Source organism: Echinops telfairi, unplaced genomic scaffold (genome assembly GCF_000313985.2).
Source record: "Echinops telfairi isolate 266 unplaced genomic scaffold, ASM31398v2 ScPeMD7_3;HRSCAF=10, whole genome shotgun sequence".
Classification (NCBI taxonomy): domain Eukaryota; kingdom Metazoa; phylum Chordata; class Mammalia; order Afrosoricida; family Tenrecidae; genus Echinops; species Echinops telfairi.
Genome location: NW_022103899.1, coordinates 61,065,782 through 61,077,640, shown reverse-complemented (window position 1 = coordinate 61,077,640; position 11,859 = coordinate 61,065,782). Strand labels below are relative to the sequence as shown.

The 11,859-nt window shown below is 55.3% G+C and overlaps 1 protein-coding gene across 5 annotated transcripts in view; it reads right to left on the bottom strand.

Moving 5' to 3' along the window:
• The window catches only part of AGAP1 (ArfGAP with GTPase domain, ankyrin repeat and PH domain 1), a 416,730-nt gene that overhangs the window by 127,664 nt on the left and 277,207 nt on the right, over window positions 1–11,859 (bottom strand). For 3 of the 5 annotated variants that reach the window (XM_045295022.1, XM_045295029.1, XM_045295033.1), the window contains one exon: window positions 3,144–3,302. The exons of the other annotated variants lie outside the window; for them this stretch is intronic. In XM_045295022.1, the coding sequence (XP_045150957.1) occupies window positions 3,144–3,302 (159 nt within the window). The remainder of the gene's footprint in view (window positions 1–3,143; window positions 3,303–11,859) is intronic. 5 annotated transcript variants of the gene reach the window in all.

Below are 11,859 nucleotides of genomic sequence, written 5' to 3'. Positions count from 1 at the left end.
GGGGGGGGGGGCGGTGGCGGGTGTACAGCAGTCCTGGAATGCTATGATACTGATCAGCACGTTGCAGCCAATGAACAAAGACCAGAGAAAAGATGTCGTTAACGATGGTTTGGATGAAGAATGCTGAACGCAGCTTGCACTGCCAGAAGAACAGACAGCTGTCTGTCTGGGAAGAACATTCTAACCACCAGCATGCAACTGAGAGGTAAGCGGGGTGGGGCTTTGTTCCACGTACTTTGAGCAAGTTCCCAAGAGGGACTTCGTGCTTCTTGAAGTAGGACAGAGGAAGACACTCAACCAAACAGATCAGTCCCACAGCTGCAGAAATGGGCTCAAGCATCGCACTGGCTCTGTTGTAAATCAGGCCACTCCTCGAGAGGTATGGGTGACCTGTGTGAGGTCAGGGGGCGTGTGCAGATTTGAACACGTGTCACGGCCGTGAATAACAGACACTCGGGTGCAGAAAGGGGGTTGAATTGGGTCTGTAAGTTTAAAAGCCACATTCACACCTAGCAGACCTCAGATTATAAACCAGTCAGGCGACTCTGAGGACGCATGGTGACTGTGTGAGTCAGAGTACGGTGGCTCCACAGGGCATCTGTCCAAGACTGTGGATTTTTAAACATGCAACCCTGTAGCCGTCAAATGGATTCCCACTCCAGAGAGCCTGTGGGATGGAGCAAGACGGCCCCATGAGGTTTCCAGCTGCTGTCCTCACAGAGGCAGGTGGCCAGGTCTCTCTCGTGTGGAGCCGGCCGCCTCATCCACTGTGCCCCCAGGACTCCTCTTCACCTCCCAGAAACCGAGGCCCTCTCTTCTAGACCAGTGGGGGGCACACAGGTGGCCATGATCAACATGATCTTTACGGAGGTGCAAGTCGGCCAGCCGAGGTGAAGACCAAGATCACACAGCCTGTGGGTGCTTGCAGATCAAGCCTTCGAGACCCCAAAGGGTCTTGTGGCAGTTACATAATTTCCTGTCACCTTGAGCGAAGGGGTGGAGTCTAGCCTGTCAATCAGGTCAAAGCCAATAATGACTCTGTGTGGGCGTGGCCTTCTCCTGAGGATTCTGGGAACCCGTCTTCCTCCCTGGAGGTGGGACACACATACTCTCTCTGCTTTGTCTTCCTGCTGACAAGACTCATGGAGCTATGCTGGAGCCCTGGAGCCAAAGAAGCCACATGGAGACCCACGCCAGTGCTGAGATGCTTCCACCACCACTGGATCCACAAGACTCCCCACCCACTGGCATGTGATCTTCCTGCATTCGGCATCATTGCATGTGTTGCTTGAGTCTGAAGAGGAATTTATAGATTGGTATCGGACATAAAGGTAATATCAGACTTAGGGACTTGATCTGGACTGGGCTGGGATGTCTTCTTAACATACAATTGCTCTTTTATATAGAGCTCTTTCTTATACACATGAATGTCTATGAATTTGTTTCTCTAGTCTACCTGGACTAACACAGGTCTCAATCGGCAGCTGTCACCTGGTTTAAACCCTGTCTCGTCGTCGTTTTCTGTCCAACCTTTCTTCTATTTTTCACACTGAGTCTGTAAAGGCATCACATTCAATGCCATAGCGTTGTCAGGCAGGACTTTAAAGGAGCTGCCGAGTGGCAGGCCTTCCTTCTGTAGTGCCCACGGGTGGGTCTGAGTGCCAACCTGTAGGTTAAGCACCCACGACCCACTGCCACTGAGTTGGCTGTGATTCACAGCGACCCAATGCATGGCTTCTGAGGCTGTAAACCTTGACGTGAGCCGATAACCTCGTCTTTCTCTTGTAGAACATTTACAGGGTTTGAACCCCCAATTTGGTGGGTAGCCATCCAGCGCCTACCTGGCAGGGCTCCTTCATGGACAAACCCCTTCAGTCGCCCAGGTAAAGCCCCACACCAAAGTCAGTGCCAACGAGTTGATGCTGACTCACAGTGACCCTCTAGGAGAGGGTGGAATTGCCCCTGTGCGTGTCCGAGGTTGTAACTCTGTACGCGAGAAGAAAGCCTTGTCTTTCTCATCTTCCTCTTGTGGAGGGGCTGGTGGTTTTGAACTACTGACCTTGTAGTTAGCAGCCGCAAGCATAACCACTACACCACCAGGGCTCTGTCTGAAGCTAAAAGCATCTGATAAAATAATCAGGCAGAGGAACACTGATCCCTCAGAAAGAGGTGGTTCTTGTCTTAGATGTTGGGCATCCCGCTCCACCCTTACACTATGCCAGTGAGGAAGCCCCAAGTCCTGTTAAAAGATCCCAGAGGTCCTGATGTGTAATTGTTATGTGCTGGGCTGCTAACCAGAAGGTCAGCAGTTCAAGGCCTCCAGCCACTCCATAGGACAAAGATGAAACTGTCCGCTCAAAACACCACAGGGCCTGTCCTGTCGGATTGCTGTGCATCAGACTCGGTGACAGGGAGCTTAGTTTTTGGGTATGAGGCTCAGGGAGGGCGGGTAAAGAAAGAAGAGATTATCGAATCCCGGGGTACAGAGAACGGACAATCCCGTTTCTTCGAGCCCCTCTGAGGTGCCGGCTCTGCTCGCGCCACGAGCTCCACACCTGTCAAACAGAGCGAGGCAGGTGGAAACCTAGCAGCAGAGAGTCTCACCCTGGCTAGTCCAGCAGGGTGAGCGAGTCTACTTACTTAAGAAAAAGGAAACAAAGAACACAAGACTGAACACCAAGACAAAATCCCCAAGGATATGACGAGTCCCCTGGTGGCGCAAACGGCTGAGCACGGGCTACTAACTGAGATATGGGATGTCGGGACACACGGAGGCACCTCGGAATAAAGGCCTGGCGCTCTGCACCCAAAAGGTCCCCGGGCCACACCCGGGGGGGGCACCAGAGTCGGCATCACCTTGTGGCCTTGGCAGTGACGGGTTTGGCGTGTGCACCGATGGCAGCCCGGCAGGCAGTGGGATGGAAGGGCCACCTCGGACAATCGCTCTCAGTTCTGCCACCTCCTCCTCTCCTGACCCCCGGCAAGCCACTTCCCCTCCCTGAGCCGGCTTCCGGGTGGGGATAGAAAGGGAGCTCCTCCCCGAGGGGCCGGTCCGTGGATACGTGCACACCAGCCTGCCTCGGGCTGGGCGCTCCCTGCGAGCGGCGCGTGGGCTGGCCTCGGCAGGCTGTGCCCTCTCTTACCACTGCTGATGGCCGAGTTGGCAATGACTGTCGCCTCGCTCCACTGGTCGGCACTGGACACGGAGTAGGAGCGCTGGTGCATGCCGTCCGGCCGGCTGTTGAAGGAGACCAAGCTGACGCCGCTTGCCATCTGAGGCCCAGACGCGCTAGTCACTTGCCCTAGGAATAAACAAGCCAGGTGAACACCAGGGCGGTCTGCAGCCCAGGCGCCAGTGCACTCCCGAAAGGGCCTGGCACGTGGTCTTCGTCCCTGCCGAGCAGCCACTGTCCCTCTTGCTCAGGACGAGGGACGCTGCAGGGGACACAAGGTGACGTGCTCACAAAGGATTCTGCAGGAACCGGTGCTTCGACGGGCCTCACACACGCAGCAGCCCCCCCTGAGAGCACCACACCCCACTCTGGCTCTCAGCCCGGCAGGGAGAGGTTGGGGCTGGGAGACCCTCGGCTGCCTGACAGAACCCTCCTGTGCCACGCGCCACGATGCCCACGTGACCGACCGAGTGGGCGCCGGCTGACCGCTCTGCCAGAGACACTGTGCTTTATAAGCTCCACAAATCAAGACCTCCAGATGCCAGCTTCGAAGTTGGCGCCTACACTTAAAAGAGGCACACGGGACAATCACCTTCGCTCCGCCGCATCCAGAGGTGCCGGGACCACCAGCCCACTGTACAACGAACGATTTGAACCAGGCGCTCAACATCAGGAGTCATTACTCGCGCAGACCCATTTCCGATTCCAAACCTAATCACGGGCCTTTTCGTGGAGCTCCCCAAGCACACCTGGCTGCCGGAGAGGGTGTCGGCCAGGTTGCAGGCCTTGTACTGCCGCCTTCCCTTTTCCTGAGGAACTGTCGAGGTTCTACATTGTTTCAATGGACGGTTTCCACTGTGCAAGGTCCGAATCCCAGGGAATGCATTTACAGTTTTTAAAACCCCAAACCCACTGCTGAGAAGTCCATTCCAACAAGTATTGACCCTCTAGGGCAGATAGGCCTGGTGGCATAGTGGTTATGCATTGGGCTACTAACCACAAGGTCAGCAGTTTGAAACCACTACCTGCTCCTTGGGAGAAAGACGAGGCTTTCTACTCCCAGAGAGTTAGAGTCTTGAGAACCCACAGGGTTGCTCTGAGTCAGCATGGACTCAATGGCAGTGAATTTGCTTTGTCATCTTTTTATTTTTTTAGGCTGTGATCTTTATGGGAACAGACAGCTTCATCTTTCTCCCAAGGAGCAGCTGGTGGGTTCGAACTGCTGACCTTACGGTTAGCACTCCAACATATAACCCACTATGTCAGCAGAGCTCCTTAACAGTTACGAAGTCTGGTCAGTTACTGGAATTTACCACAAAGCTTTCTCCAATGAAAACTCAAACTCACTGCTTTCCAGTTGATTCTGTCTCATAGCAATGCCGGGATTCTAAAATTCCCATCGCCATGGACTCCATGCTGGCTCCGATCAACCCCGCAGGCCAGAGAACGGCCGGTGGGAGTGCGAGACCGTACATCTTTACACAGGGCGTAGCACGCCCACCTTTCTCCCAGGTAGAGGCTCCATAAACCACAGATCTGGATTCAGAAGGTCTGGGACGTGGAACTCTTGAGAGCATGCCTTGGCTCAAGCACTTCCGGGGCTGCAGGGCCGCCTGAGCGAGGTCAGAACCTCGGCTGTACAACAAAGCCCCAGGCTAACGATGGAAGGCCAGACACCTTCTCCAGGGAGCACGGAGCTCCACAGAGCACCAGGCTCCTCTAAGAATCCATTTCTAGCTGAACAAAATGACGTCCACTTCTTTCGACCTGAACAAAACGGCACCCACTTCTCGTTGACCCTGAACGGGGTCAGTTGGCGTTGCCTACCTAATGCAGGCGACAGGCGGAACGTGGAGATACCGTGGTAGGACTTTGGTTTCTCTGTGCACAGAAAACTGACGCCAACACTGCTATTCCTATGAAACATGCAATGACATTCCAAACAAAATCAGCCACGTTCTGAGAACGGTCTAAACGGGGCACAGAGATACCAAGTGAGTGAGTTCACACCTTCTGAATGCTCTACCTGCCACCACTCGGGCCACCAGGGGCTGGCAGAGGGGAGGAGTAGTTCTTGCTCAAGGGACACTAACTGAGCTTTGTTGGGGTGCTGACAAACAGTGGGGCCATGACCCCTAAAATGTTGAAAAGCAAGGTGGCTTTGAGGACTGCGGTGCGCCTGGTCCAAGCGGGGGTTTCCATTGCGTCCTAGGCGGGCGAAAGGTGGGGGATGAGCAAGGACGACCGAAGAATCGAAGTCCGTGAACTGGTGCTGGAGAAGGATGCAGAAAGCATCACAGACTGCTGAAAGGACAGACAGATCTCTCTTGGAAAGAGTACAGCCGGACTGCTCCGTAGAGGAAGGATGGGGAGAGTTCAGCCGACGTACTTTGGACACGTTGTCGGGAGAACCCAGTCCCTGGAGAAGGACCTTGTGCTTGATAAAGCAGAAGGGCGGTGAAAAAGAGGAAGGCCTCGATGAGATGGACGGACACTATGGATGTTAGGCTCCAACCCAGCCACAGCGGCGAGGAGGGCCCAGGACCAGGCAGGTTTCGTTGTTGTACACAGGGCACAACACTGAGTCGGGGCAAACTCGAAGACACCCACGACACTGGCAGACAGACTTGTGGATGGGACAGTGGTGAAGGAGGCACACGTGGTGAATTAATGTCACCCATCTGTTTTGGGAATGGCACTTTTGGGGCGATGCACACATGCTCATGCTGATGCTTGCTGTGTGCTGCTCAGATGATTCTGATCGCCAGGACCCTGGTGACAGAGCAGCCCTATCGCACAAGATCTGCCAGGCTGCAACCTTCACGTAAGGAAGCCTGGTGGTGCTGTGGTCCAGCAATGGGCTCCAAACAGAGAGGTCTGTGGTTTGAACCCACCAGCTGCTCTCCAATAGGAAGATGTTTCTATCTGTGTCCCTAGAGATTTAGTTTGGGGAAGTTCCTATTGGGCCAACGTGAATCAGGAACCCTCTCGCAGTTCCTATGGGGCCAACATGCATCAGAAAGCCAAGGGGCAGTTCCTAGAGGGGCAACATGAGTCAGAAATCCCGTGGAACAGCTCCTATATGGGCAGCATACACTAGAAAACTTAAAGGGCAGTGCCTATAGCGCAGTGGTTCTCATCTTTCCTCATGCCCAATCCTTAATACAGCTCCTCATGTTGTGACCCCCAACCATAAAATTATTTCTGTTGCTACTTAATAACTGTAATTTTGCTACTGTTATGAATCGGGGAAACCTGTTAAAGGGTCACTCGACCTCTAAAGGGGTGGCGACCCACAGATTGAGAACTGCTGCAAGAAAGGCCGCGTGGCTGGAAACCCTAGGGGGTAGTTCCTATGGGGGCAGCATGGGTGGAAATCCTAGGGGGGCAGTTCCTGTAGGGGCAGTGTGGGTAGAAACCATAGGGGGAAGTTCCTATGGGGGCCACATGGCCAGAAACCCTAGGGGGGTAGTTCCTACAGGGTTAGGGAGTGTCGGAAACCCTAGAGGCAGTTCCTATAGGGGCAGCGTGAGCGGAAACCCTAGGGGGCAGCGTGGGCAGAAACCCTAGGGGGCAGCGTGAGTGGAAACGCTAGGGGGCAGTTCCCATGGGGGCAGCGTGGCGGGAATTGCCTTGGCTGTTGTTTGGATCTCTGGAGGGCGGCGGCCTGGTGGCAGGGGGTGCGCATCTGGCTCTGAGGGCGCTGCGAGGCCGAGCTAAGTGACAACCCAGCTCGCTCGGGTTTGCAGAAGCGCGACACAGGCTTCGGTTTGGGGCTCCACATCTCCGGCCGTCTACCAACCGTAAGCGCGCAGCAACCCGCCGAGGCCGGCTCCCCGCCGTCCATGACGCGGCCGCGCACACCTCCACGCTCAGAAACGACGGTGCCGCAATGGTCAGGAGCAGGACCCGCGGCGCCCGAGGCCTGCCGGGGCTACAGTGGAAACAACAACAAAGCTAGGCCGACAGGGCAGCTGTGGCCCCGACCTGTGACTTCTGCCCAAGGCCCCCCAAGCACCGACTGGGACCCCAGGGAAGACGACCACGTGGAAGGCCTGGCGTGCCTGTGCGCGGCTGGCCGGCAAGGGCTCCTTCGGTCAGCTGATGCGGAACCCCTCCCGGCGTATGAGTACCCCCACCCCTGCTTCCGACTAGAGGGCCGCACCCGGATGGCCCGGCTGCCCTGCAGATGTACCCTGGGCGGGTGCACTGCACCCAACAGCTCCACAGGTGTGACTCACAGCGCATTGGTTTTTGTTTGTTTAAGGGCAGAATTAAACTCTGAGATTTCCTCTAAAAATCTGAGCTTCCAGCAATGCTTGAAAAGTGAGGCCATCTGGCAGCCAGGGGCCATGATGGCAGCCGGAAGTGCTTCCAGCCTGAACGGTATCCCCAGAAAGGCAGGTGGACGGGCATCCCGCTCGGTGAAGGGGGTGGGGTGTTGGTGGATATAAAGAACCGAGATTGTAAGGACAACTCAGAGTGTGTGATTTGTCAGAGTGTGTGTGTGTGTGTGCTTTGTGGGGGTGGGTTGGGGGGGCAGTATCCCCGACCCCGTCTTAGCGAGGAGGAATGGGGGCTTGGAAGATGCATCCGCCAGTCAATTGATGCCTGCAGTGGCCAAAGCTTAAGTGGCAACCAACCATGAAGTTGGAGGTTCAAATCCAGCAGCGACTTGGGAGGAAAACCCAGACTTGGCCCCGCAAAGATGGCGGCCAAGAAGACCCTCGGGGGTCGCCCCACGCTTGTCACAGGGGCTCGTCCTGCACCAGATTCACGCGGCGGCAGCCTCCAGCGCCACCTCCAGGTCAGAAAGCAGGGGCAGGCTCCTGGCCAGCTGGTGCCCCAGTTTGGAGTTCCACCTGCAGAACAGTGAGAGATGCACCCAGTCTGTGGGGCACCAGACCCAAGAGATGTGGGGGTTCAGTTCCAGATCCTCACAATCAAGCCAAGCGCTCCAGCAAGCCGGTGACGTGCTTTCCTGGTTTCTCTGGGAAGATCACGGTCTTGGAAGGACGTTGGGGCGAGCCGACTGGGTCCCCGAGGCCAGTAAGAAGTGAGTGACAGCTGTGATAAAAGCACACCAAGGAAACCCTATGGGGACCCGATGGACCCCCACAGGACGTCCCCCAGCAAGGGCAGATCGCTGGAGGGGGACATCCTGGCCGGAAAGCGAGTGCCAGGGAGGGTGATGGAGACGGCCGTGAGAGGGACTGACACAGCAGGCGCTGCACACGGACGGCAACCCGCTGGCTGCAGGAGAGCGACGTGGGATCAGACACCCTCTTGTCCTGTGCTACACGAGGGCACCAGGAGTCGGAGCTGACTCGCGACACATAACAGATGGCATGGGACAGGGAGACAGTACGTGCCCCACCGTGGGTCAACAAGACGGAGCTAGGTGGTGCCAGGAGACAGCTGCCCCTCAGGTCCCTCCGTGGAGGCTTGCATGTTGCTGTGGTGCCAAGGGTCAGCTACCAGTGCTTACGTTTCGGGCTCTGACAAAGTAGGCAGGGAGGCCTGGCTCTCTGTATTGGAACATTAGCCAACGAGAACGTCAGGAACCACAGCCCACTGTCCCTTGCGCTGTGGGAAGAGAGGCCCTTAGCGCAACAGGGACTCAGAACCACATTGATGGCAGCAGGGAGGGGATCGGAGCGCTCTGATATCCACAGTGATGGGTGGGTTCGTGGGATGTGGGTGCCTATAAGCTGCAGCCAGCTCCATGCGCGCTACCAACCAACCGCCCAGGGTGGCCGACCTTACAGCGGTGGGGCGGCAGCTTCTCTGAGGGTTGATCCCAAATGGCAGCCTGCAGGAGGACAGCATGGTGGTGGGCGGTGGTGAGGGGGCAGGGGACGAAAGGACTGCGGGGTTCCTTGGACTCTGCTCCTGGCTCACGGCAGCTCATTTGAGTCACTGCGCCTTCCCTTCCATCTGCCATGTTGCTGCCAGGTGATATCAAGCCAGTTCCCACCCATCTGGACCCTGAGCACCACAGGCCGCCACAGTGCCCTGTCGGTCCTGAGCCAGCCTCACCGTGGTTCTTAGGTTTGAACCCACAGATGTGGCCACCATGTCCACCCTCCTGTAGAGGGTCTTCCTCTTTTCCACGGGCCCCCCCTCCCCACCATGAGGTCCTTCTTCAGGGACTGGTCTCTCCTGACAACATGGCCAAAGCATATAAGTAGAAAAGACATCTCCCTGTCTTTGCCTCTAAGGAACACTCTGGCTGTACTTCTTGCAAGACAGACTGGTTTGTCCTTTTTTACCGTCAATATTCTCGAACACCACAATTCAAATTCTTCTACGGTCCATGTCCAACGTTCACATGTTCCCCCGACAAAGGGTCACAAGAGTGAACGTGGCGTTTGTCTCAGCACCCCCAGTCCCCATAGTATCTGTCTGACCATGGACTAGTTGGCAGGCCGGGTAGCCCGTGTAACTGAAGTTTGTTCTGAAGGGCGGCCGCCCACTCCCGGGTTCACAGGGTGGCTGCATTATCCACTAATCCAGGGTCTCCTTGATCCGGTTATGTGTGCCTGCTTACAGGGGGCCGGCTTGATTAGTTCAAGCCTCTATGTGTCAAAAGCGCCCAAGCCCTTCCAAAGAATAAGGACCCATCTTTCCAGCCCTGAAGTGCACGCGTGGATCCCAAATGGGACTTCCCCACACCATATGCTCTTTTTCTCTCCGCAATTTGCATTTCAAAGTCCGAGTGGCACTGACAGTTGAATGACTGTCAGTATGTTGCCTGCATGGTCTCAAAGGGCCCCGAGGAGGCACGAGCTTGTATTAAACATAATAAACAGAAACGTTTTCATCCGCCAAACGACATCAAAGGCAGGGGCTCGCTTTCAAGCCATAGGCTTACTGCATTAAAAACCGCCGCCTCCGATTTGGATAAAAACAAAACAAAACCTTCAGAAATGGTGGCTTTGCAGAACACCCGCTACAGACTCATCAGCGAGCGTTTCTTTGAACAGTTTTTGTCCAATCACACCTTCTGACGTGGGCCCATCTTCCCAAACATCTCTGTTCTACCACACAAGTTTAACTCTGTGTGTGTGTGTGTGTGTGTGTGTGTGTGTGTGTATGGCACACGATATGGCAACCCAAGCTTGGCTTTGACTGACTTGTTTTCAGTGTGACTAGAAAGAGCTGTAACTTGAGTCTCAGAAATCACAGGGGCAGTTCAACCCCGTCTTACAGGGTCACTGCAAGTCGCAATGGAGTAGACCAATGGCAGTGAGTTTGAGTTTTTTCTTTTTTTGAGGAATTAGGACGGAGGAACTTTGGTGGAGTAATGGTTAAGAGTTAGGCTGCTAACTGCAAGGTCACCAGTTCGAAACCACTAGTCATTTCTCAGGAGAAAGATGAGGCTGGGGGCTCCTGTAAAGTGTGCAAATCTGGGAAACACACCGGGGCTCTTCTACCGGCTCACTGAGTCAGGGTCACCTCCATGGCAGGAAGACAGAGGACAGGACATTCACTGCTGGGGACACCTGACACTCAAGTGTCACATGCTCTGAGAGAAGGGAGGGAGGGTGCGTCAGCACCTGCACGAGTGGCCGGAATGCTCACATATAACGTGCCCCACAAACCCCACCAACAGGCAGGTAACGGGCACAGGAGCCCAAGGCAGACCTTGCAAGCTGGACTTACTGATGAGAAATGCAGTCCCCAGTCACCCTCCCTGTGGACTTGGATTCCTCTGTAAAGAAAGGGTCGCGGCAAAACCCACCCTCATACTCCTTGAGGCCCCACCCTTGGAAGTGGGGGTGCTTCTTTTGGGGTCCATGTCACCCACACATGGCCTCAGCTCTCAGAGACCCCACAGGGGACACTGCCTGGTGAGCCCACAGCACCATCACACTCTGCGCCGAGAACAAGTGGGCCCATCAGGTTTTCAGGACCAGGGGCTGGACGGTGGCACCCTCTAGAGATCACTCCCCTTGGACAGCCTTCACCCTCTGTCCCACCCTCTCTTCACAAAGCGAGGAAGACTGCCATTCACCACCACCCCTGCCCCAGTGCATGCGTGTACACACACACACACACACACACACACACACACACACACACACACACTCATAGCCAGGGCTCCAGATTTTGGCGCCAGGGAGCCAGTATTTGCACGGGAAACCTACCCTCTTCTCCACAATAAACTCTCTACAAGGATTTCCCCCCCACTTCTTCCAAGGACATTCTTGGTGCCTTTTAAAAAAAAGACGTGGTTGGTTGAGGCTCGTGATCATGGGGGACTTGTTTGTGGAACACTGTGTCTATTGAGGGGCCCTGGTGGCATCGTGGTTACCTGCTAATGGCAAGTTCGGCAGTTTGAAACCACTAACCGCTCCATGGTAGAAGGTCACGGCTTTCTACTCCTGTAAAGAATGATAGCCCTGGAAACCCATAGGAGCAAGTCTATCTACTGTGTCCTAGAGCTGCGGTTCTCAACCTGTGGCTTGCAACCCCTTTGGGGGTCGAACAACCCTTTCACAGGGGTCACTGATACATAACGGTAGCACAATGGCAGTAATGAAGTAGCAACGAAATTAATGTTGTGGTTGGAGGGTCACCACAACATGAGGAACTGTATGAAAGGGTCGCGGCATGAGGAGGTTGAGAACCACTGACCTAGAGGGTCACTATGTGTTGGCATCGAGCTTGGTTTGCGTAAAAA